Here is a 27,362-nt window from a genome sequence, read left to right on the forward strand (position 1 = left end):
AACCTAGTCGACATCGACGGTTCGTTTAGTGGGAAATCGATCCTACACCTTGCCTAACGGCTTAACCACCGACCTAACAAAGGGGGAGGGTGATGCTTACCGGCATCGGAGACAAGGACGACGTAGGGGGAGCCATGGCCAACAGCAAAGGGAGCACCAGATCCGTCGTAAATACTGCCGCCTCTAGTGCAGATCTGAAATGGCAGCCGCCGCCGGTGGTGAGACAGTAGGGAAGAAAGTGGCTATGGGTGATCGAGTAGAAAGGGGGTGAGGCTAATTTGGCGTCGGGATGGCACACCAGATTTCCCATCTCCCGCCACCCCTCTCGCCCTCGCGTCGCACCCGCCCATGCGACCTCACGCCGCACTCAACCTGGCTCGCTTGAAACTGCCGATCCGAGCGTTTCTAGCGAGGCAGGCTGTGGGCTGCTTTGCGAAGCGTGCGATGTAGGCCCAACAGTGAAACTAGGCAACCAAATATGCCCCTTCCTTCCCGCGCGGGTGAAAGGATGTGGATGTCGCCTAGAGGGGGGTGAATAGGCGCTTTAAAATAATTAAGGTTTAGGCTTGAAAAAATGTGGAATAAAACTAACGTTTAATATGTCAAGCACAAAACCTCAAACAACTGGGCTCACCTATGTGCACCAACAACTTATGCTAAGCAAGATAAACAACTAAGTGATAGCAAGATATATGACAAGAGACAATATGGCTATCACAAAGTAAAGTGCATAAGCAAAGGGTTCGGGTAAGAGATAACCGAGGTACGCGGAGACGATGATGTATCCCGAAGTTCACACCCTTGCGGATGCTAATCTCCGTTGGAGCGGTGTGGAGGCACAATGCTCCCCAAGATGCCACTAAGGCCACCGTAATCTCCTCACGCCCTCGCATAATGCAAGATGTCGTGATTCCACTAAGGGACCCTTGAGGGCGGTCATCGAACCCGTACAAATGGCAAACCTTGGGGGCGGTCACCGAACCCGTACACGTGGAAACCCTTGGGGCGGTTACCGGTACCCGTACAAATTGCTCGGGGCAATCTCCACAACCTAATTGGAGACCCCGACGCTTGCCCGGAGCTTCACACCACAATGATTGAGCTCCGAGACACCACCAAGCTTCTAGGACGCCAAAGCATCCACGAAGAACAATATCTAGGGTACTAAGTACCAAAGGTAATAAGCTTCTCAAACTTCACTTCCACGTATCACCGTGGAGAACTCAAACCGATGCAACCAATGCAATGGAAAGAACACACGAAGTGGTCAAGTCCCTCACACTCAAATCCCTCCACAACAACGAAAGCTATGGAGAAATATGAGAGGAAGAACAAGGAGCTCACTAAGAACTCCAAGATCTAGATCCAAGGGGTTCCCCTCACATAGAGGAGAAAGTGATTGGTGGAGATGTGGATCTAGATCTCCTCTCTCTTTTCCCTCAAGAACAAGCAAGAATCATTGGAGGGATTGAGAGTAAGCAAGCTCAAAGAATGTCAACAATGGAGGTAGAACAAGAGCTCAATGGATGGATAAGGCCAAGGGGGAAGAAGACCCCCTTTATATAGTGGGGGAAGGAATCAGACCGTTACCCCCACTTACAGCCCGAGCCCAGCGGTACTACCGCTGACCCTCCGGCGGTACTACCGCTGGCTGCAGCGGTACTACCGCTGAGCCCATGGTAGCGCAAAGATACTACCGGGCCAACCACCGCCAAGAAAGTCTTCGCAAAAATGTCCGACGCAGTACAACTGCAAAGATGACGGTACTAAAAACTTGGAGCGGTACTACCGCTGGCCAGGGGCGGTACTACCGCTGGGACAGCGGTACTACCGCCAGCTCTAGCGGTACTACCGCTCGCCACTGAAACTGCCATAACTTTCGCATACGAGCTCCGAATCGAGCAAACCCAAGCTTGTTGGATTCAGGACGACAAGAGCTATCCAAACAGCTTGTTGGAAATCTTAAGACCATGCAGATATGAAAATGCCAATGATATAGAGATGTAAGTCCTCTATGAATGAAGAACCGGCAAAAACTCCAACATCGAAAACATCATAGTAGATGCATATGGACTCCGTTTTCGATGAACTCGAGCTTGTCACGAAGATGACCATAAGCTCTAAAACTCACAAAGAGAAACACCAAAAAGAACCAAGAAGTATGATGCAAGGATGCAAATGATTTGAGCTCTCAACGAACGATACGATCAAGCTACTCACTTGAGAGCCCCCCTTGATAGTACATCAATCTATCCTAAACAGAAAACCTATCAAGGGCAAACCTATACCTTGCACCTCGTCCTCTTGAGCTAGATGATGATGATCTTGGCTTCCTCAAGATGGACCACCTTTCTTGATTGCGTTGGCTTGATGAAGACTAGTTGATTGCTCCCTCATACTCACTATGGGTGTGCCACTCTTCAGCATATCTTCACAAGTCCATTGCCACCACAATGGACGGCAAGCTTCAAGCATGATATCTTCGTGCTGATCCACTTGAACTTGCACATCGCAATCTTGATGACGATCACAACTTGATGTCATACTTCATGGGTTGTATGAGATCTTCCCTTTGACGCAAGCCCATGGAAACACACCTAACCCCCACATAGAACTCTCACAAAGACCATGGGTTAGTACACAAACACGTAATGGACAATGCTTACCATACCATGGGATCATTTGATCCCTCTCGGCACATCTTGTAAGCTTTGTGTGTTGATCATCTTGATTTACTCTTTGTCTGAGATCTTGATCAACCATGTGTCTCTATGACCATTCTTTGGATAATACCTTGAATACCATCTTGGTCATCATATAAACTCCTTGAACCCAACAGATGGACTTCAAGAAGTGCCTATGGACAAATCCTATAAATTAAACTTAAGGCAACTATTAGTCCATAGGAATTGTCATCAATTACGAAAACCACATATGGAGATATATGCTCTAACAGAGGGCCTGGTTCGGCTCGATGCGGGGAACCAAACACGCCCATGGTGTCCAAGCATAGAGATGAATAAGGTGTCTCGACACATGATAGTGATTCCATTAGCAGCCTCCATATCATATATGGAGCGCGCTTCATATGGAGATGAAGACTGCCGAGCCAAAGCGCAAACATAGAACTTCCATAAAAGCTATCTTCATATAAGAGAATCTATAGCTGGACCCCCTCAAATGACCCCTCATACGCCCGTGGACGCGCCCGGTAATGATCAACAGGAGATAGAAAGAAAAAAGTGACCCAACCGGACTCCTCGTATCATCCATATACGTCTGAGCTATCCGTGAACCCTCATATCCATTCCAAATATGAAGACGATATGAGGGCTCGTGGACGCACCCAGGTGCGCCCGATCAGTTTGTCACATATGAGGCGACCCCACCCCGAACCACATTTTTCTTTTCTTTCTTTATTCTTTTCTTTCTCTCTCTTCCTCTTCATCGAACTTGCAAGTAATCGGATATATCAAGAAGAAAATGAGGAGTGTGGCTGCGCGGACGCACAAATAGAAAAAAAGCCCGGTCACTGACCAAACGCGTCTGCGGACGTTTAGGGGGTCATATTTGCAATGCCCGGCTGTGGATGCTCTAATGGGACTAATTCGTTAATAAGACATGTTTTTTCTCGAATCTCCAATGCATAGTTTTCAGTCAAACTTCAGTATGGTGGCAAGGGACCATGATCACAACAACGAGGACAAGGAACATTGTGACGGCGTACCAATGATCCCAACGATGATTTCGTCATTAGCGATTCGTTTCTAGCTATGATTTCAACTTCAGAGTGTTGATTCCAACAACGACGATTGAATCCGATGACAATGCTCAAAATTGTGAGAAGCACTATGAGAAGCATCCACATGGATGCCCGATCTAATGCTTCTCACAATTTCAAACATCGACATCGATTTCAACCTTGGGGGTGCCGATTCCGGCAGCGACAACTCGATTTCGATGGTTATGCTTGAAAACGTAAGATGCAAATGTATATCCATTGATTCATGCTTTCATTTTCAAATATCGACATCGATTTCATGTTCGGGGTGCCGATTGAGGTAGCGGCACTCGATTTTGACGGTTATGGTTGAAAACGTGAGATGCAAAGAATCGATGTATCTCCATTGATTCCTGCTTACATTTTCAAACATCGACTTCAACCTCGGTTGCTGGTTTCAGCAGCAGCAACTCGACTTTGACGTGCTTGAAAATGTGAGATGCAAAGTATCCATGTATCTCCATTGATTCCTGCTTACATTTTTAAACATCGTTTTCAGCTTCGGGGTGCTGATTTCGGCAGTGGCAACTCGATTTCAACGGTTATGCTTGAAAACGTGAGATGCAAAGAATCCATGTAGCTCCATTGGTTCCTGCTTACATTTTCGAGGACCGCTTTCAGCTTCGCGGTGCCGATTCCGGCAGCTCCAACTCGATTTCGACGGTTATGCTTGAAAATGTGTGATGCAAAGAATCCATGTATCTCCATTGATTCTTGCTTAAATTTTCAAACACCGACATCAATTTCAGCTTCGGGGTGCCAATTCCGGCAGTGGCAACTCAATTTCGACGGCTATGCTTGAAAACGTGAGATGTAAAGAATCCATGTATCTCTAGTGGTTCCTGCTTACATTTTCAAACATCGACATTGATTTCAGCTTCAGGGTGCCAATTCCGGCAACGACAAGTCGATTTTGACGGCTATGCTTGAAAACGTGAGATGCAAAGAATCCATGTATCTCCATTGATTCTTGTTTACATTTTCAAACATCGACATCAATTTCAGCTTCGGGGTGCTGATTCCCGCAACAACAACTCAATTTCGACGACTATGCATGAAAACATGAGATGCAAAGAATCCATGTATCTCCAATGACTCCTACTTACATTTTGAAACATCGACCTCGATTTCATTCCTTCACACATCACACATCTTCGTAAAGTCGCTGATTTCATTTCATGTAATGGAAAATTTGTGCTAACCATTTTGGAGACACGTACAATAATCCTTTCAAAATTCATTATTTCTCCCAAAATGACTGGCTTAATATTTACTAGAAGTTTTCCTTCTCCAAGATCACCAGGTCACCGACGATGATAGTGGACGATGTGGGCGGCTAGAAGGGAAGGGGAGGGTGTGGGTGGCGAGAAGGGAAGTGGAGGTCATGCTGCACTTTATAGTTGCGACCGCCGAACAACGAAAGAAAATGGTAGTCAAATTATCATGGACCACGCTCGAGGCTAGGAAGAAGGTGAAACTCCCCTTGCACGCGAGTGGTTGGCGGATGGAGCGTGCTCCAAACCAACGCCCACAACATCTAAATATGAAGGCCTATAGGCTGGATATGGAGCTTGACCGGACCGGCAAAATCTAGGGCCTGTGCGAAACTAAAAAAAATGAGGCCCTATCTCACTAAAAAATAAGCTAATGAGCAATTATACGAATCAGACTAATGTTTTTTTATGATGACCCAACTATGTATTATTAAAACATAAGATAAAGAAACGAATAAAATAAATTTGAAGTTATAAAGTAGCATATATCAATTGAAGATCATGCGTCAATGTTTGGATATTAGACAAATCGTCTAACTCACCTAATTTTGGTCCTGTCCGGTTGAACTGTTATACTATAATCTTTAACTGAGGAGGTAAAAAACGATTTCTAATGAAGTAATGATCCCTACCAAAAGTTAGCTAGAAAATTCTGTGAGAGATCGATCCGACAAGGCGATGACTCTAAAATTTGGGAGAGGAAGCTACGAAGGCAACAGTGGCAGCGGCTTGAATCCAATCGATCTTATGAGGCAAAGTTGACAAGACGATCTTGTTTCCTATAGCAAAGTAGAAGCGACTGTTGTTGCGGTCTCCAGATCGAGAGACAAGACGCTCCCGATGGACTTTTGTAGCGATCCTGTTTTTTGACTGACGATAGTGTTTCCATATTATCGATCGAGTTGTTTCCTTTTTTTTTGAGAAATATCGATCGAGCACTAACCCTCCTGCGCTCGATGGCCTCAACTCAGGTCTAGATACAACGTTTAGGATTTTTCTTTTTTGAGTAATACTATAATGTGTATATATAAATTTGAGCCTTTAAAAATTATAGGCGCTGTGCGGGCCGTATATTTTATACCACTACTGGCCTGGTTCTGTATGGAGCGCCCTTCATAAATTATGACTATTCAAGGACGCATGACAACTTTGATAGAGTGCGATTTTGGTCAAAAATCACCATATCAACGGTTATTAATGATTTCGTTTAAGTCTTTCTAAGTTTGATCCCCTAAATAACAGATGTGTATTAGATGGGCATGAAACAGAAGCTAGAGGGCCCAAGCCGTAGCACACGAGAAGGAAGTGGAGGCTGGAATGTGATTCCATAACACCAGAGTATGCCGGCCATAATAACCACTTGTTTTCTAGGTCAAGCACTCCGTTTCAAGCCATTCGTACTTTCGTAGCACACGCTTGGACTGCATAGACTTCATGCGTTGGTATTGGCACCGCACAACAGTCAGGTCCCTTTCCTGCCTTGATCAAAATGAGAACCCAACCGACTTTGGTGCTGCCATTTGTGTCATGTCTTGATCACAGGCCATTTCGGGTCCCGTTCGATCCGTTCATCCATTCTACCAAAGATTATGATGGCCTTTAAACCTCGATCTCGCAGTCAACGTCATTGTGCAGCGAGCCTAGGAAAACAGCGTGCACTGTGTTTGTCATGAGCTGTGGACGAAATTTAGCTGTACGCAGAAGGATTGGCTGTAAGTTGACGCGCTGCCTTTCTCATGGTCCCGGGGCCGGCCTAGCTAAAAGGATGGAAAATACGGGAGAGACCACAAATCCACAGGCACAAAGAGAAGTGGTGTTGAGTGTTGACAGGTATACGATGCCTCCAATTGCCCGCCATGCGCCGCTGCTTTTCTTGGTCGACATGTTAATCAAGGAGCTCACTCCTGTCATTGGCATCGCCTCGGATTGCATTCGGTGGCGCGAATGCGCCGTCTCTTTCTCCAGCAAAATCAGCTGTCAACTCTGGACTTATCTCCTGCCTTACTTTCCAAACCAACTTAACCGATGAGAGGATAATGAAACGGATGCTAAAGTAGGGTTTTCTTTTTTCCTTTCTGAACATGCACCATGGTCAGGCAGGGATTCGAAGTTGCTGTTTCTGAACTTGTATCATTCAGAAACGCCAATTGCAACTAATAATAAGGTAACGAAAGAAGAGAAACTGAACAAAGATAACAGGAGTGACACTCGAGGGAAGCTTTGCAAAGATAACAGATGACCGGTGCCGAGTGCCGACAGACCATGTCCATATTTCCTTTCCTTTGCTTATCGGTGCCAAATTCATCTGGAAGACACTTATCCTGTGCATATTGTGTCCATCCCCTTACCTAATGCGTACGTAGATTTGATGCAAGGAAAAGGATGAACTCTCCCCCCCCCCCCCCCCCCCCCCTCTGAAGCATCTACAAGAACCAGCCAAACGATGCGGCTGGCTGCGACAGGCCGCATGCGGCACGGCCAAACCAAATTGTTCTTGTCTCGCTCTTTCTGCATAAAGCTGCAAGCAAGCCATTGTCTCCTACAGTACTTACTAAGATTGCATCCCTAGGAAAAAGCTTGTTAGGTCGTCTTGTCCATATATTCATATGTGGCTGGCTGCTCTATGAAAGTCCCATGTGATGGTGTACTTTACTTGTTATGGCCAGGCAAAAGTAGGTCCAGGTCTTATACGTTGCATGGCAATGCCACTCAATTTTATTGAATGACGACTTGGATTCTCTGGATACGACCACTCGATCAGAATGCAGTGTATGTGCCATAATTTGAAGCTTATACAGATGTGGGCTCCTCAAACTGTTAATTGTCCGGAGAAAATGATATGATGCTCTCAGTGAATTGACATGATGTCCCCTGTGTAACAAACGGTCCATTTGAATTGTTCTGTTTTTATGATGGGGAAACGCATGAATGATTGGATCATACAAGACTGTACAAAGTTTCCAATAAATGGTTGGAATAGTACCTCTCAGTTCTTGCATTAATTTAGGCTAGTCTATCACGAAAATGATTGAACGGTTATCTGGTAAGGTGATTGAGAATCAAAGACTAGCAAATGGTTTAAGCTATAGATGTGTTGGCGTAGATGGAAAGAAAAAGGTAAGTCATGTCTAATTCATAGCCGAGTTATGCTACATTATTCTTCCTACTGGAGCAAGCCACAAAAAACGTGATAATTTTTTTGGTCCTCCTCCATAAAAGATGCCACATGATGCTTCGCAAAATTTGACACTGGCGCAAAACGAAGATGGGTACTTCTTTTGTGTTTTCCATAGTTGTAGGGTTTCGCTCACATTTTTGCCCGTTCACATAATCTATTGTGTTCTGGACTATGTTTATCTTGGAAACTTTCAATCCCAAGATCATATAATCCCCGAACGCGTGGTATTAAAAAATCTCCCCTAGCGTAGGCTAGGGTTTATATCCTTGCGGCGACTCCCCGCCGTAAGTTCACCTTTCCATCGATTCTTGCCGTCCCACGGATCGATCGTCACCGATCCCTTTCACCCAAACCCCCCTACTGTCGCCTAGGTTACCCGGCCGACGGTGTTTAGGGTTGCACGTGGTGCAGTTTCTTGGCCGTTCGTCAAGGCGTCGGCGTCAGACGCGTTCTCGTCCACAAATCGTGGATCCCAAGGGAAAGATGATGACTTGGGTGAGTTCTTTGACAAGTTAGATCTGCAGGAGGAGGAGTCCGAGGATGTTGTGGTCGAAGAGGAAGCCCCGGAGCTGCTAAACGAGATTCGGTGGATAGCCCTAGCTAGGGTTCAAACCACGAAGACCTTTAGCCAAGCGGCCTTCTACAAAGACATGCGCTCAGCGTGGAATTGCTCTCAGGCTGTTCGGTTCAGGCCAATAGGCCCCAATCTTTTTGTGATTCAGGTGTATTGTCTTGGTGATTGGGATCGGATCATGGACCAAGGGCCATGGCTGTTCCGCAACATGGCGGTCCTGCTAACCCAGTATGATGGATTCACAAAAGCTGAAGAGGTGCCAATAATGTATATGCCAATCTGGCTCCAGATCCACAAGTTGCCAGATGGTTACTGCAGGCACGAACTAATCATGAAGCTCTTGCGATCTGTCGGAGAGGTGCTGGAAACCAGGATCAATGGTAATTCTCGTGGGGATTACGTGAGGGTCAGGGTGCGACATGATATCAGTAGGCCCCTTACTAGGTTTGTCAGCATAGTTAAAGGGAAGAACCGCAGTGTGTACGCGGTGAGGTATGAGAAGCTTGCAAGATTTTGTAGCGTCTGTGGCATCATTGGGCATGAGCATAAGGAGTGCGGCAATGGGGTTTTTGAAGAGAAAGATCTCAAATTTGGTGATTATCTGAATGCAGAACCTCCGGGTCGTGTTCGACGGGATTGGGAAGGGAACCGGAGTGGGAAAAAGTTCCATGCTGATATACCAGCTCCCAAACCAGCAGCAAGGAAGACTGAAGAACTGGGTGATGGGGAGTTAAAGGACACGGCGTCTAGTCCGCATAAACCATCCCAACCTATTGATATGGACCTCGACAAGACATCCCGCAAGCGACTGATGATGGAGGAAGGGGTAGTCATACCCCAGGAAGAAGGTTTATCTATCCAGGCTGGAGGACGGCTTCTTCTCACTGATGGCAAAGAAACGGGCGAGGCAACGTCTCCGAGTAACAGCTCGGGGGGTAAAAGAGCTAAACTAACTGGTGAACAAGCAACATCTGAAAATCTTTCGGCGGGCTCCCAGGCGGAGCGCCGCCAGTCCCAATGAGTCACCTATTTTGGAACTGTCGGGGGTCAGGAAACCGCCGAACAGTTCGTGAAGTTGGGGCTCTTGTAAAAGCCCATTCCCAAGCTTGGTTTTTCTTGCGGAAACACGACAGCCAAGCTCGAAAGTTGAGAGAATGAAGTGGAAGCTAAGATTGAGAGGTTTTTCTTGTGTGGACTGTGATGGTAGGGGGGGGGTGGTTTGGCACTCTTCTGGGATAAATCTCTCCAGGTGACAATTCTTGACTCTTGCAAAAGATACATTGATGTTAGCATAGTTGATCAAGGCTCTGGGAAAACTTGGAGGTCCACCTTCGTATATGGGGAACCACGTGTTGAACGGCGCCATCTTATGTGGGAACACTTGATCAGATTGAAGGGGATCTCAGCCCTGCCGTGGGTAGTTTGTGGAGATTTTAATGAGGCCTTGTGGCAACACGAACACTTTTCGAGAACCACAAGAGGTGAGAACCAGATGGAAGCCTTTCGAGACACCTTGTTTGTCTGCGAGCTGATAGACCTAGGGTTTTCGGGAGCTCCTTTCACATACGATAATGGCCAAGTTGGGCAGGGTAATGTCAGGGTGAGGCTAGACCGGGCATGTGCAACAGATGAATGGCGGGAGGAGTTTCCGTATGCAAAGGTGCAACATCTGATCTCCCCCCGCTCCGATCACTGCCCTATATTGCTTGCCCTGGATATCACCGAGGATCGCAGGCGCAAGGGATCTCCAAATATGAGATCATGTGGGAGCGAGATAAAGCACTCCCTGATATAGTTTCGCGGGCGTGGTCGCGGTCACGCCCCGAGGGTGATTTGGGTAGTGTGGCCAAGTCTCTGAAGACGGTCATGACAGATCTTCGGAAGTGGAGTAAGGAAACTTTTGGACAGGTGCAAAAGCAAATCAAGAACTTGCGGACGGAGTTAGAAACATTGCAGCTCAATAGTACGGATCGTATTCTAATCCGTCAGAAGATGGCAGCCATGGACGAACTATTATATCAGGAGGAGATGATGTGGCTGCAGCGGAGCCGTATCGTCTGGATAAAGGAGGGAGATCGAAATACAAACTTCTTTCATCGACAAGCTGTGTGGCGAGCTAGGAGAAACAATATTCGGAGACTACAGAAGGTTGATGGGTCGTGGTGCAACTCCCCATCCGATATGGACCGTATGGCCGCTTCTTATTTCAAAGAGGTGTATACGAAGGACCCGACGATAGTCCCGGAGGCAGCCCTTGAGGTGATAGAACATAAAGTGTCGGGTGCAATGAATGAGAGCTTGCTTGCACCCCTATCTGACAAGGAGATATCCGATGCGCTCTTCCAAATTGGTCCATTGGAAGCACCATGCCCAGATGGTTTTCCGTCCCGTTTCTATCAGAAGAACTGGAGTAGCCTCAAGGAAGAAATTTTTGCAGCGGTTAGACAGTTCTTCACCACTAGTCATATGCCAGAAGGTGTCAATGATACTAGCATTGTTCTGATTCCAAAGATCCAACACCCGGCCTCGCTAAAAGACTTCCGCCCTATATCCTTATGCAATGTGATATACAAGATAGTGTCCAAATGCATGGTAAATCGCCTCAGACCGTTCCTTTCAGAGCTTATTTCTGAGAATCAAAGTGCTTTCATCCCAGGTAGATTAATCTCAGACAATTCCATTATTGCCTTTGAGTGTATCCACCATATCCAGTCCTCTCCAGGGAACAAGGATCTTTGTGCCCTTAAGCTAGACTTATCAAAGGCTTATGACCGAGTTGATTGGGATTTTCTGGAGCAAACACTCTTGAGATGGGGTTTTGCTCCACGATGGGTTAAGCAAACCATGGAGTGTGTTCGGTCGGTGCGGTATTCAGTGAAGTTTAATGGACGTCTACTGGAGCAGTTCTCCCCCTCACGTGGTCTAAGACAAGGTGACCCATTATCACCCTTTCTTTTTCTGTTCGTAGCTGACTCCCTATCATCCCTGATAAATAAAGCAGTCCAAGAGAGGGGCCTAGAAGCGATCAAAATATGTAGAAGAGCCCCAGCTATCTCACACTTGTTATTTGCGGATGATTCTTTGCTTTTCTTCAATGCAACTACTGATTCGGCATCGATAGTTTCGGATGTTTTGAGCACTTATGCCTCAGCTACGGGTCAACTTATAAACCCCTCTAAGTGTTCCATCCTATTCTCCGAAGGCTGTCCATCTGAAGTTGCAGAGCAGATTAAGTTGATCCTGGGTATCACACAACAGGAATTTGAGCCAAGGTATTTAGGTTTACCAGTACCAGAAGGGCGAATGCATAAAGGACGCTTTGAATCTTTGCAATCAAGATTGAGTAAGTGCTTGGTGGATTGGAGTGAAAAATACTCTTCCTTTGCGAGTAAGGAGGTCCTTATAAAGGTTGTCGCCCAAGCTATCCCGGTCTATGTTATGAGCATCTTTAAGCTGCCTCTCTTGGTTTGTGATGACATAACTAGAATGATGCGACATTACTGGTGGGGAGTGGAGAATGGGAAGAAGAAAATGGCTTGGGTTGCTTGGGAGCGCATGACACTTCCTAAAGCCCAAGGAGGTATTGGTTTCCGAGATATGCGTGCCTATAACCAGGCATTGTTAGCAAAGCAGGCCTGGAGACTTTTAACATCACCAGATTCGCTGTGTGCTCGACTCCTCCGAGCAAAGTATTTTCCTAATGGCAATCTTATGGATACAGTATTCCCAGGTAACAACTCAACAGTTTGGAAGGGCATTGAGCACGAGCTGCAATTAGTTAAACGTGGAATGCTTTGGCGGGTTGGCAATGGGGCAAGTATTCGAGTTTGGAGGGATCCTTGGATCCCTCGGGGTCCTCCATTTACTCCTATTCTGCCTAAACGAAACTGTCGTCTCAACAGGGTTCAGAACTTCCTTGATGAACGGGGGAATTGGCAGCTAAACCTGCTCCACCAGCACTTCTGCCAATCAGATATCGAAGCTATTCTGAAGATACGAACCTCCTCTAACCAACAGGACGACTTTATCTCCTGGCCTTGGGATAAATCGGGTAATGTTACAGTCCGGAGTGCCTACCATTTTGCTATGTCTCCGGTAAGGGAGCAGGTTAATCCCGGTTCTGCAAGCAATGCACCCACGGGCGATCGGCCGATCTGGAAGTTGGTGTGGAGTGCTGATGCTCCCCCGAAGATGAGGCATTTTGCATGGCAGGTTATCTCAGGCTCTCTACCAACAAATGCAGAGAAGTTCAGACGGCACATTGGGAATTCCGGACACTACAGTCTCTGTGATAGAGAGGAGGAATCGTCATTTCATGCTCTGTTGGTCTGCCCAAATGCCGCTCTAATGTGGGATATAATGCAGCTCTCGTGGCCACTACCTAATCGGGTAGATATCCCTTGCACTGGATCAGAATGGCTCCTCCATTTGCTTGCTGAATCACAGGAGGACATCAGGAGCAGGATTATCATGGTACTTTGGCGAATCTGGCATCTTCGGAATGAACTGGTTCATGGCAAAACCATTCCCCCGGTGGATACATCCAGGTCTTTTCTATCTAACTATTATAATACGTACAAACACATTTCGTTAAGTGTCGACGAGATCCTGAAAGGAAAATCTCCAGTGCTCGATATGGGGCATCAGCAAGTTCACCAACATGTTCCTAAGTGCAAACTGGTTTGGCCACACCCAGCAGAACATGAGGTAGCGCTGTCAGTTGATGGATCATTCCTGGCTATGGATGGATCGACTGGTTCGGGTGTGATTTTGCGGGATAGTAAGGGGCGGTAATTTTTGCTTCATACCTTAAGCCGTTTCACTTCAATGACGCCCTCGAAGCTGAGCTGCATGCAATCAAAGAAGGACTCCAGCTAGCTACGGAGCATTCTCAAGCTACACTTATCCTTCAATCCGACTGCGCAGAGGCACTTAGGATGATTGACGATGCTATCCCTAACAGATCAGCTTATGGACACTTGGTGGCGGATATTAGGGAGTATATGAACATTAGGGCTTTTGTTCCTGTCAAAATTTCCCGAGAACAGAATAGGGTTGCACATTGTTTAGGGAATTTTGGTAGAGGTGGCGACAGCACAGCCTGCTGGTTGGGGCGTCCACCTCCATGTATCCGGAGCTCAGTCGCTGATGATTGTAACTCTATCATTATGAAATAAAAACCCTATGTTGTCTCGCAAAAAAAAAAAAGAGAGCATATAATCCCCGTAATTCCATTCACTGTTATTATTAGCGAGAACAAATTCACTGTTATTATTATCATTCCATTCACTGTTGATTCTCACACGACCGGTGTCGGCCTGCGTTAGAATTGTAGACAAAGAGCTCTTGGGCCTCAAAATCAAGAGGCCCAAATGTTGTAGAAATTGTAGCTACTTCGGAATATTTTTGGTGAACTAGAGGGTGCAGTTATGTGCCGCTTATTTCGAGGCAACCGGCTGCCTCACATACAACGCGTGGTTGTAGTTAGGCATGCTGATGTCACTTGAATTTCTAAGTTTCTTTTTATTATATTGTAAATGCATATAGTTCGAAAACTTAAGTTCTGTTAAGAAAAATTTAAACCAGGAATTTGAAAAATGTTAACCTAGTATAAGAAAAATGTTAGCACAATTTCAGTAAATGATAACTTAAAAAAATGGTCATGCCAATGACAATGTTCCCGTGTACAAAACAAATGCATGAGAATTTTTCAAAAATGGAATACAATGTAAGAAATTTTTTGCATACTTAAAAAAAATGTTCTGCATAAAAAATGCCGGTGACACTTTTTGAAGCATTCCCTCATTAAAAAATTGTTTCTGACATTCTAATATGGTTATGTACAATGTACAAAATAGTTCACATAGGTTAAGACAATGTACACAACATCTTAAAGAAATAATCTCGTGTTTCAAAAAATGTCCGTGAAATTTGTAAATTGTTTATACAGTGTAAACAAATGTTCCATAGTTTAGAAAATTGTTTATTGGCATTAAATATGTACAACATGTATTTAAAAAATGTACTCCGTCTGAGCGTCAACTAATTCCGAACGAAGAAAGAACATCGTGTGTTTGAAAATTTTCCAATGTCTATTAGGAAAATGTTTCACATTTGATCTAAAATGTACATTGTGTGCTCACAAAAGTAGAAATGTGTTGAAAAAGCCCTGATAAAAGCCGACAAAGTAACAAAAAAGAAAGCAAAAAGGCTGAACAAAATGGGGAAAGAAACCAAATAATAACTAAAAAGGAAAAGAACCATTGAGAAAATAAAGAAAAACGTTGCAAAATTAGGAATACAAAAAACCCTAAGAAAACCAATGAAAAATAATAAAACCAGAGGAAAAACAAATGAAAATAAAAATAAAAAAGATAGAAAACCGAAGCAGAAAGAAGCTATAGCGTGCAACAAACAAATCACGCTAATGGGTGGATCCACTAGACGTCGCCTGTCGGCGATTCCTATGCTACATTTTTTTTTGGAAACATAATCCACTTTGTTCCTCAAATAATAGCAAGGTCGTTTACATAGTAGTGGAAACTAAAATCAAGGATGACGGAGCCTCAAAACATAGAAATATTATCTGTAAAAAACATTGTCCTAGCGCATGAGCCACCTCATTTGCTTCATGTAGGCAGTGAAAATACTCCACACCCGTGAATGAAGCCCAACAATAATTGCTTGCATTCCAGTACAGTAGCAGCATCGGTGTCGACCTGCGTTAGATTGTGGATAGAGAACTCTTGGGCCTCAAAATTAGGAAGCCCAAATGTTGCAGCAGTGCTAAGACGAATCAGGCCGACGACCCAGTTGTAGAAATTGTTGCTACTTCATGTAGGCACCCGAAGAACTTCCTTTTAGAAAAAAAGAGGGTGTAGCCCGACTTATGGTGGACAGCATCACCTAAATTAATTGAACTGCCAAGCACAATGATCCAATGAATGATGCCTTTTCTTTTTTCACAAAGGGTGCATACGAGGAAGTTTACAAAATCAGGTTACCGATGAACTTTTTTTTTTGAAATTTTGGTGGTGTTTTGACTCATAGGTGTAAATACACCTATCATAAAAAATATAAATAAATTTTAGATTGTTACAAAAATTTAAACAATAATTTTACATGTACATCCAGACGTTTTATGTTTGTATAAAAAATAGTAAAGAAAGAACATCTTTTGTGGCATATATAAATAAAAAGATAAAAAAGTCTTATGAATAGTTATAATCAAGATTGAAAATTGTCTTTCTTACACAGGCGATGAAAAATGTCTTTTTTCATCGAACCTTTGTGCATGCAAATATAATGTCTGGATGTACATGAACATATATATTTTTCACAAAGCGTGCATCTACGTCTATATGAGCCAAAGTGAATTGCTCCTATAGTGAGGAGTTTATGAGTCGTGACCTTGTCCGACTCCAGTACGCCTATCTCTCCGTCATGTCGGTGCACGTCCAAGACCACGGAACGATCTACTTCATCAATGGCCGATCTTGATCAACTATGCCTTTTGCTTTGCAGTAACACAATGACCAACTAAGCGCTCTTTTTCTGACACGAATTTGAATCATGACACTGTACAGCACGAGTAATGATGGGAGCAGAGACGATGCTGAAGCTGATCACATGCCCCTCTTTATCTTCTTTGCTTTCTTCTTCTTTTCCCATGTCCTTTCTCTAGCGAGCAGCAGCCAGGCGTACGACGAGGAGAACGAGAAAACGAAACCAAAAAGGGAACAGGGCTTTGCAATGCAAGAGAGAAACAGTTTATATCATATATATTCACAAGTTGGAGGGAATCACGACTTGAGGCAGCGCCTACAATCTCTAGCACAGTTTCATGCTATTTGACATGGATTCATGCGCTCCCCTCGTCCGCGTCCGACGGCGACGAAGGTACTGCTGAAGCTTTGCATATCGGACACCAGTTCTTCTGTCGGAGCCACTCCTGGATGCAGCTCACATGGTACTGATGCTCACACTTCATTCTACCAACCTCTTCGTCTTCGGTGTATTCCTCCTGTAAAATACCCGGTCAGTGCCAAGAACATAGCTAGCCAGCACAAAACAATAACAGTATACAAGTGCACAAACAATAGTTTCTTGCGGCAGAAACAGTAATAATGGCCATGAACTGGGAAATAAATACCTGGCATATGCTGCATTTGACATCATCCACTACAGGTCTGCTCACTTCCGGCCCTGGATTTGCTTGTTTATACACGACTCGACTGAGGCACTTTGCCAATTGCTCTTCAGAAAGGGCAGTGCTTACGGAGCCAATTCTATCTTCTAGTTGTAACAGTTCCTGGGTAAAACAAAACACATCAGCTCCGGAGCCTCTTAACTTGACGCGCACATGTCTACATTTTAAGAATTGTACACGCAAACTGAATGGTTAGAGAGTAACAATTCTTAACAAAGAAAATGATAAATATACCAAACTATCACGCAAAATCAATATTATCATGAAAGTAATACCTCATAAGACATGTCATCAATATCCATTCTCATATCTCTATGCTGATCATTCAAGCCGAGGCCACTGAGGAATAGATTGGTTTCCAGAACCAGCAATTGCTGCCAATATTTCGTACAGAATACGCTTCAGAGCCAGGTTGGCAAGAAAACAGAAAATTAGACTTGCAAACAAGGACAAAAGGACTGACCTCATAAGACAATTCATCATGTTGTTCGATCCTTTCCAATGCTAGCAACACCTGTTCACAATAAGCATTCCATATATCAGCACTGTTATTGCGTTCTCATGTCAAGACTTCCTAGCAGCTAATAAAAAGCACTGCACTGTAAACTATGATAATTTGATCAGTTTAATCCCAAACAGAACCAAGCACAAAATCAAACAACTCAGACAGTACATGGATTTTTTTTACCTCTGCAATTCCGTCCATGTTCATGCGTCTGTAGACATCTCTAAACATTTGTGATGAGCTATCCTCGGGACGAGAACTCGCTCTGCTCCTTGATGTACGGTTACTAGAGCCTTGACGACTAGAAGAGTAAATTGCATGAGGAAGTTCCATAGGAAAAGGCCTAGCTGACCTCTGTGGGGGAACTTCGTCCAACGAAAATCGGGCCCAATCTGGTTGACGAGCCCCCGAAACAGTCTCACGCATAGCAAACACGCCCTGCTCTGTTTCATCTGGCATCCTCATCCTAGCCTGCTGAGTAGAAGGACGTCTCATCCTTACTGAATCTGCAGAATTCCGAATAGTTCTGTTGCTAGTCCTTGTTGTTTGTTGAGAAGCTGATTGTTCAGAGTCTCTGACTCTAGGACCAGTAATGCCAGGATACAAGGAAGGTGAATGACCTAAACTGGACTGCCCACTTAAGCCGCTTGGTCTTGAAGAAGTCTGTCCATCAGAAATCCTCTTTCTCGCAATCTCAGTCCTCTTACCACTGACAGAATTAGATGAAGAACAGCCTGACTGCAAAACATCAGAGATTGATGTGCAACCAAGGTTTTTTATACCACGCCTTTGTACCCCAGGACCAGCACCATTTGATGATTTCACACCAATGGCCAAATTGCGAGGTCCAGTAGGTTGATGAACAGAAGTAGATGCAGTTTGAGTTTTACCCAAAAAGATTTCCTCTTTATCCTTCTGCCTGGGTGGTTTAGTCCTCGGTGCAGTATTTCTGCCCGCGGAATCAACTGCATGTGGAGAACTCCCTGAAGAAACAGACGAATCTAAAACTTCAGGATCTAGCCCTGTTGGCTGATCCCCAGTGGTTGATGTGGACGATGATTCTTCCGACTCAACCTGCTGAGCACATGGATGCCCATCCTCCTCATCAGCAATAGCTTTCTTGCTACTCTGCAGACGGTTGACAACAGTTCTTCTGTTACTACTTTCAGCATTGTTAAACTGTGCCGACAATGGGCGCCTTAGCTTTTCCTCGTAATTCTTTCTGACATGAGCTTTTGAAGAGCTTGCAGATACGGACTTCGATCCTGATGAATTGAAAGATTCACGCAAATATCCCGGCTTTTCCTTATTGCCAGCCCATGTTGCTTTTGCGGGGTTGAGCTTTGTGGTGTTCCCTGGCTTATTCTGGAACTGATTCGGTCTCTCCTCATTGCTTTGATTTCTCAAGGAGACACCAGAACCCCTTCTTAGAAGGCCAACTGTTGTGGTGGATCTACTAGCGTTCTCCTCCATGGAAAACTCGTGTTACACTTCTGCAGCCACAATGCAATGGAAGTTACGAACTAATGTTGAGACAAACAGTCAGAAAGGTAACCTCAAATATGTAAATCCGCGTGTAGAAATGGTACAGTTCACGCAAGAAAACGGGAAGAAGGTAATGATACCAATCTCCAATAGCACCAAACAATCCAACTTTGCACCTACTGTTAGTTAAGAACATTTAACTCCACTCCAAGGAAGCTATATCCACCTATGTTTATGAAATTACATCAAATGACTACGTTGCAGCGGCTCTACAAGTTAACCGGCCGCTCTTCAGTTTTTTCATTTTAAGCAAAGCTCACAAAAAATATATTGGAAAATATTTCCTAAAACGTAATCAATAGATTTTTGCAACAGAACTGGAACAAAATAAGACACCCTGTTCATTATCCTATCTGCATCTTGGCCATCATCTGTTCATTATCGCGAAACCAATTGGAATTAGCAGTTGAATGACAATGACTTGATCGAAAGCTCCATATAACAGTTTAGATTGTGATACAGTGATGCCGAATTTCCTGCTTCAAACAAAGAAGGGACAGTTTGGGACCACCCATACAATATAAAAACACTTGGGGGTCCTGGATAACTATATCATGCGCAAACATCATTTCTACCACATAGTAATTTATTCCAAGATAGATACACAAACAGGAAAAAACTGCCGATCGATTTACAGAAACAGAGAAATGCTTGCAGAAAACCCAAATCACATAGAGAAAACCAAAAGCAACCAAGTTTCCTCTGCCTTCTGGATCATAAACGCACACAGATTGCTGCACAATATGCATAACCTCTGGAACTACAACGATCATCGACGCAACCATGTACTAGCAGCGGGAGGCTACAGATGGAGGGCGGGGAAACGAAATCGACGGGGGAATCAACGAATCCGAAGTCCAAACGATCGACAGCGCCCACATCGAAGGAGGTGAACGTCGCAGGCTGGAGACCCTCTCATCTCATCTCCTCCTAAACAAAATCCCCACGCTAACACTAACAGAAACGAAACGAAGGCAGGGAAGGAAACGATCGAGGGAACGGAGGTTTCCGAGCCCGTCCGCTTCCCCCCTCTATCTAATCGAAGGCACGCACGCGGAGCGCGCATCCATATCCATTTCGTACCTCCTCCTCCTCCTCGGACCGGCGGCGGCGGCGGCGACCCCTTTCTTTTCTTTTCTTTGTCCTGGTTTCCTCCTCCCGACGCGGAATGGAAACGGAGGAGACGGCGTGCGGTCCGGACGGGGAGGATTTGGTCAGATCCGAGGCCATTTATTTAGCAGCTGGCCGTAGCGGGTCGGGCGCGCGGTGGCCTTTAGCGGAGCCCCGTCGCGGCCACGTGGCGCGACGACCCGTGCGCGGGTCAGTGGTGGCGCGCACGCGGAACGGAACCGGGTGCGGGTGCGTCTGCGTCGTGGTGCGCGTGCGTGCTTGACCTGCGCGCACGGGGGCTGGCGCCGCCGGTTTTTGTGAAAGGAAAACTGAGCTCCTGTGTATTGTATCTTCAACAAAAGGATGACATGGGGGTTCTGGACGATTGGTTTTGATCGGGTATGTTAATGTGCTGCTATCTCATCTGGTTTATTAGCATTTAGTAGTGCAAAACGTATGTTGGAAGGAAGGTTAATTATGGTGAGCCATTTTCTTTGCTTTCGCTAATTTAGCTGGTTCAATACAAAATTCAAGAAAGGATGTGCGTGATGTACACGGCGTAGGGCACCCGGTTCCGGGCTTCATGGTGAGAACCTATGTCCGATTCGAGTTTGTTATACCTCACAACGAGGATGTTTTTTTAGTGTATGAAATATGCTTAGACTGATTTTTCAGGGTAAGATCTGGATTCCGACCTTTATGGTTGGATCTGGTGACAGTGGCGCGTGGACGTCATCTCTTTTCCGAAGGCGTTGTTGTTGATGAACGTCGTTGTTCGTGTGGTCTATTATGAAATGGTTGGGGATATCCGTCGCAAGGTCTATCCACCGAAGAAGGTCCTAGGTTCCTCTTGCGCCAAGACGAAGATCTGCAAGATGCCCGTACTTCTGATCTAGCCGGAGTGGCGGGTTTCGGAACTCTCCGTCGGCGATGTGTGTGTTATGCCTCGAGATTGCTGGATTGGGTGGAATTCGATCGTGCCCATTGATTCTCCATTAAGGAGAAAGAGGCACGAAGCTCTGCTATTTGTTTCTATCAAGAGATACTTTCCTCTATGGTGATGTCAAAGGCGGAGAATGTCAGAAAAAACGAGATTGAAGGACTAGTAATGGTGATTGTAGCCTACGCCATTGAGGAATTTGCTTGGAGTTTCGGAATTTGTAAGAGTGGTATGTAAGTGGGGGCGACATCACTCGTGAAGTTCAAGGTCCTACTTTTCATGGTGAAAATCTAAGGTCTCGCATTGGCCTTGTTGAAGACATTGTTTTGAGAGTGGGGATTATCTCCAGGGTGAAAGCCCAAGATTTACGATCGGGCGACGACGGTGCTAGTGCACTGTTTTCTTCTTGGAGGCGTCGTTTTTGAAGTACTTGGACGTCAGGTGTTGTCTTGGTGGTGGTTGTGCTGCTGCTGCAACTACTGAATCTTTGTAGCGGGACTTTTCTTTTTTAGCTTCTTCGTTTTTTAGGTTGTGTGCATCCCATGCCATTAAGGCATTGCGTTGTTGCAGAGGCTGGGTGTAATTGGTATCTTCGTGATATTAATATACATTCTTTATCAAAAAAATTGAAATGGTTGGCGTGGATATGGTCATTTCTATATTTTACCAACTGCAGATCTAACCGTCTTGGGCCTGTTTTTTTCCTGCCTACGCATGACTTTGGTCTTATACATGACTTTCTAGTTGTTGGTGTGTTTCTCTGTGTTTTGACGTTGGTTGTGTGCATTCTAACCATGCATAGGCTGAGTGTGTGTTTCATTTTAGCTAATAAAATTCATCCTTTATAAAAATGGCTACCTTGTAACCTGCTATTCTTCCCTCATCCTCTTTATCTATGTCTTTCTGCTAGCTCCCCGTCCGTTATACTTGTGAGCTTCTCTGCTCAACGTCCTTGCCCCACCATCTATTTTCCTACTCTTCCACATTGTTACCTTCTCCTCTCCATCATTTCGTGGACTCTAGTCCACTTTCCCGCTGTAAGAGCACCTAGTAGAGAGTTTTGTATAATTGATTGTTATCTTATTTGGTTTATTATCACTTAACAATAGAAAACGTATATTTGAACGTCAATTAGGGCGAGTTGTTCTTTACTTTTACTATTTTAGTTGAATCAATACGGAATCCAACGCATGTAGGGCAAGTGCGCAACCAACTATTCTTCCTCTCGCGTCTTTGTCTTCATTTTTCTTCTAGATCTTCCCACTTGTTAGCATTATCTTCCTCTTCTAATCGGCGCCCTCTCAGCGCCACCTTCCCTCCGCCCAATCTTGTGCCTCGCTACCTGGGTTACAAGGTATAAAGTTGAGTAAGACTCAATGTCCAGTAACTGCAGAAGATAGAGAAAAGATGAGTGTCGTCCCCTATGCTTCAGCTATAGGGTCTATCATGTATGCAATGTTGTGCACAAGACCAGATGTCAGCCTGGCCATAAGTACGACAGGCAGGTTTCAGAGTGATCCAGGAGTGGAGCACTGGGCGGCAGTCAAGAATATTCTGAAGTATCTAAAAAGGACTAAGGAAATGTTTCTCGTTTATGGGGGTGACGAAGAGCTCGTCGTAAAGGGTGGCATCGATGCAAGCTTCGACACTGATCCGGGTGACTCTAAGTCACAAACCGGATACGTATTTATTCTTAACGGGGGGCGGTAAGCTGGTGCAGTTCCAAGCAAAGAGTCTGTAACAACTAAGATGCGTCCCTTTCCTTATTTGGGGGCGAGGCCTCAAAAGGGGAAAGGGGCGCATCTATGCATTTCGCAAACGGGATAAGCATCACAGTATATAATTAAGATCAACAAGTAGGGCATACAATTGCCATCTGTTAAGAACATATCATATAGCTTACAGACACACATTATTCAGCGTAGCAGCAGGTCCAGCTACGGACTTAAATAGAAAATAGATGACCTAACACATCCCGTATGCTAGCCCACGATCACGACCACGGCCTCAGTCTTCCGGATAGTTCACATACAGACGGCCTGAGTCCTCATCGAACTCCCACTTCAGCTGGTTGTCGTCAGGATCTCCCGCGTCGGGTGTACCTGTACCTGTTGGGGTTTGTAGTAATCTGTGAGCCACAGGGACTCATCAATCTAATGACCTTGGTACTGAATCTAGTCAAGTTATTAGGTGAGGAAGGTTTAGTGTATGGGTTTGCAGCAACCTAAGCATATATGGTGGCTAACTTACGTTGATCAGAGTATCATATGGTGGTCTACGCAAGCGATCGAAGACTCAATTGATCACTAAGTGATCCTGAACACCTACTTACGTCAAACATAACCCCACCATGTTCTCGATCGAAGAGCAATCTCCGAAGGAGACAGTCACGGTTACACACAGTTGGCAGTTTTATTAGAGTTAATTCAAGTTGTCTAGAACCGGATGTTAACAAAATATCCACATTTGCCAACTAACCGCGGGCACGGCTTTCCGAAAGATTTAACCCTGCAGGGGTGCTCCAACTAGTCCATCACAAACTGCCACGGGCCGCAAAGTCATCCTGTATCACGAAACTCGTGATCTCGCCAGATTCCTTAGAGGAAAACCTCAACTTTGAGGAGACCCAAAGTTTCATCGGAATCCCTATACGCAAGATATATCGCTAAGGTAAGACACATCTGGCAAGACCTCCCGATGTGTCGACGAACCCGATAGGAGCCACGTATCCCGTTCTCAGGACACGATGGATAAGCGACGCGTACAGTGTCCTGATAGAAATCACTCAAGTTGCCCTGAGTTGGCCCCGCACAGTGCTCTAGTTTGGACCAACACTCGTGAGGAGCACTGGCCCGGGTTGTTGATTAAATCCTTGGGGTAGCTATTCCCTATGCAAATTATTATTAGGTGATTAGCAGATTAAAACCAATGTTTGGTCCTGCCAGACAAGCCTTAACACTACACGATTTATCAAGGGGGTCCCCATAACAACCCCGACCGTGTTACGAGCGATCAGTTATGGAATCAAACACCGGTAACCGAAACTAAGGCGGCAACAACGGAACAAATCACCCGGCAAAAGGCTAGGCCTTCCGTCATTTACCAAGTATGTAGGTGCATTAATTAAATAACAGTTTAAACATAATGATATCAATATACTCATGTTATCACATGAGACAGCTGGCACCTGCAACTAGCAAAGCTACTCATTAGAGGTTTAGCAAGCCTACTTAGCCGGACAACATTTGCTAGGAGAGGGAGGTGTTTGGGGTTCATGGCAAAGACAGGTGGCATTTATATCAAGTGGTAGGCAGCGAGCATGTATCGAAGGAAACGCGATTCTAAGCGTAACAAAGCTAGATATGGTATCAAGGTCACGGTCATCTTGCCTGTGATGTCTTCAGCTTGGAACTGCTCTTGATCTTCCTGCACGTACTCTCCAAAATCCACGTACTCGCTATCCGATCCCGATGCTACCCAAGATAAGATAACAGCCAATGAACACCAACACAACATGATGCAACAAGCAATATGATGCATGTGTGAAGAAGGAAACATGCATCACTATTCTAGTCACTTCCATATGCATTAGTTGAGTTAATTGAATTCTGGACAGAACCTCATATTAAGTTATCTTGACATGCATGAATATGGTATGAACATGTGCATCACGAGAAAATGATGCAAAAACATATAAGGAACATAGAGAACGGAGTTACGGATCAACCAGAAACTATGAAACAAGTTATGGAGACCTACGGTTCAAATCAGCCACAAACACACTCCAATCGCACTCCCCTGGTGTTACCAGGTTGCCACATGATCAAGCAACAACATATAAGTGGGGTGGTGCATGGGAACACACCACACCATCAACAATGCCCACACAAGCTTCAAATCATCATAAACATGCAATCTGTTTTCAACAACATCATAGCAGTTTGTCTACAATATTTAAAGTAGCTACAACCATCTAAATGAATCAATCAAGATATGAGGCAAAAGCCATCCAAAATCTCTACAACCCTGTGCAAGAAGCTAATGCAAAGTAATCACCCATGAGCAGATCTATAGGCCCTAACTTGGACAAAATATCACAGAGTCTGGGACTTAGTGAAAATCACAGATTTTCACCAGCTGCTTATGCTCTGAAGCATTTTGGCAGCCTCCAAAATGATATCTACAGGAAGTGTAAAAGCATGAAATTTAACAGGGATCTAGACAAACATAAAAGCTCACAAACTTTAGTTTGTTGCATGGGCTGATTCCCAACACATGAGGTAATTCATCCAAGACAACAGGACAAGAAAATAACATCAGATTCCCAGACTTGGTGAAAATCACAAGGTTTCACAAATCTGTAAGTTTCAGCCAAGTGTCAACTTTGACAAGGCACAATAGTGCATACAAATTCCTAAGAACAAAACAAAGACCCCATGTTGTAGAAGGGTTCACCCACGACCACCACATCAAGGATTCATCCTCAAAGGGTCAAGGCACCACCTAATACAAAGCACTAAACATGGCATCACGACAGAAAATAACAATTTTATGAAGTTGCTCTAAAGTGAAATCTGATTGCACCAATGGACTCCTCGGATGATTCTACCCCAAAATCATATGTAATACCTGGGTACTTGCATGTAACATCAAGGCACAAAGCTAGCTCGAAAAATACCACCTAGAATCCAATAAGCTAAAAAAGAATAACATCACATGTAAAAATAGCACATATTGCAACATCTACACCTACACATGCACACACACAAGCACCATACACAACTACATCACTTTCATAGTGGCAAGCATGAGGGGTTAGGCCCTCATGCACAAGTGCATATGCACCCATGCACACACGTACACCTACATGAGCACAGACACACACATACATGTGCTCACACACACTCAAGTGCATACACTCACACAAACACTACAAGAATATGTGCAACATGAGAGGCTAGGCCCTCTTGCATATGTGCATGTGCAACCTCATGCACACACACACACACACTGACATGTACATACACACACTCATATGCACATACACACTCTCATACACATACACATGCACTCATATGCTCACACATGCACTCTAGGCCCTAAAAGAAATAAAACATCCCCTGGTTTTGTTAAAAGAAACAAAACATCATTACTTGCAACAAAAGAAAAGAAAAAGAAAAAAATAACATAAATGAAATAAAATACAAGGGGAGGCCCTGGGTTTCGAACCCACACCCCTTGCAGCACTGCTCCACACACGCACCATTGGGCTACCGCGGTGTAGCTGCACTATCACAGGGGTAAACCCTCTTATGCAGTCTCTGCCAGACAAACTAAAACAAGAAAACCCTAGATTAAAAAGGGCGACGCTGGGTCTCGAACCCCAGACCTGCCCGATGCAACAACAAACCCAAACCACTGCACTACGCATTCGAATCTTAACATAGAGGGGGAGATGCTCTTTTGAACAGCCCCCTCTGATCCTACTGCACACACCCACGACGGCCTGAACAGGGGAGGTTCTCCGGCGATGCTCCGGCAATCTAATCTGAATGGCGGCTATGGCGCGGGACGCGGGAGGAATGGGGAACCGTGCCAACCGCAACAGGAGGAGGCCCACGACGGTGGCGCACCGGAGCACCTAGCTATGGTGACGGTGGCGACAACTGTTGGAAATATGCCCTAGAGGCAATAATAAATTAGTTATTATTATATTTCTTTGTTCATGATAATCGTTTATTATCCATTCTATAATTGTATTGATTGGAAACACAGTGCATGTGTGGATACATAGACAAAACACTCTCCCTAGTAAGCCTCTAGTTGACTAGCTCGTTGATCAAAGATGGTCAAGGTTTCCTGACCATAGGCAAGTGTTGTCACTTGATAACGGGATCACATCATTAGGAGAATCATGTGATGGACTAGACCCAAACTAATAGACGTAGCATGTTGATCGTGTCATTTTGTTGCTACTGTTTTCTGCGTGTCAAGTATTTGTTCCTATGACCATGAGATCATATAACTCACTGACACCGGAGGAATGCTTTGTGTGTATCAAACGTCGCAACGTAACTGGGTGACTATAAAGATGCTCTACAGGTATCTCCGAAGGTGTTCGTTGAGTTAGTATGGATCGAGACTGGGATTTGTCACTCCGTGTGACGGAGAGGTATCTCGGGGCCCACTCGGTAATACAACATCACACACAAGCCTTGCAAGCAATGTGACTTAGTGTAAGTTGCG

General features: G+C 44.9%; 1 protein-coding gene across 1 annotated transcript; it reads right to left on the reverse strand.

The window, feature by feature from the left end:
- Positions 1-16,553: 16,553 nt before the first annotated feature.
- On the reverse strand, positions 16,554-20,270 carry LOC123411230 (E3 ubiquitin-protein ligase RLIM-like). Its single transcript, XM_045104168.1, has 6 exons — positions 20,150-20,270; positions 17,705-19,014; positions 17,480-17,530; positions 17,292-17,390; positions 16,960-17,118; positions 16,554-16,830 (listed from the first exon to the last, which is right to left on the reverse strand). The coding sequence occupies exons 2-6, from the start codon at positions 18,992-18,994 to the stop codon at positions 16,669-16,671; spliced, it is 1,761 nt and encodes a 586-aa protein (XP_044960103.1). The 5' UTR covers positions 18,995-19,014; positions 20,150-20,270; the 3' UTR covers positions 16,554-16,668.
- Between the last annotated feature and the right edge of the window lie 7,092 nt (positions 20,271-27,362).

This window comes from Hordeum vulgare, chromosome 7H (genome assembly GCF_904849725.1).
Source record: "Hordeum vulgare subsp. vulgare chromosome 7H, MorexV3_pseudomolecules_assembly, whole genome shotgun sequence".
Classification (NCBI taxonomy): Eukaryota; Viridiplantae; Streptophyta; class Magnoliopsida; order Poales; family Poaceae; genus Hordeum; species Hordeum vulgare.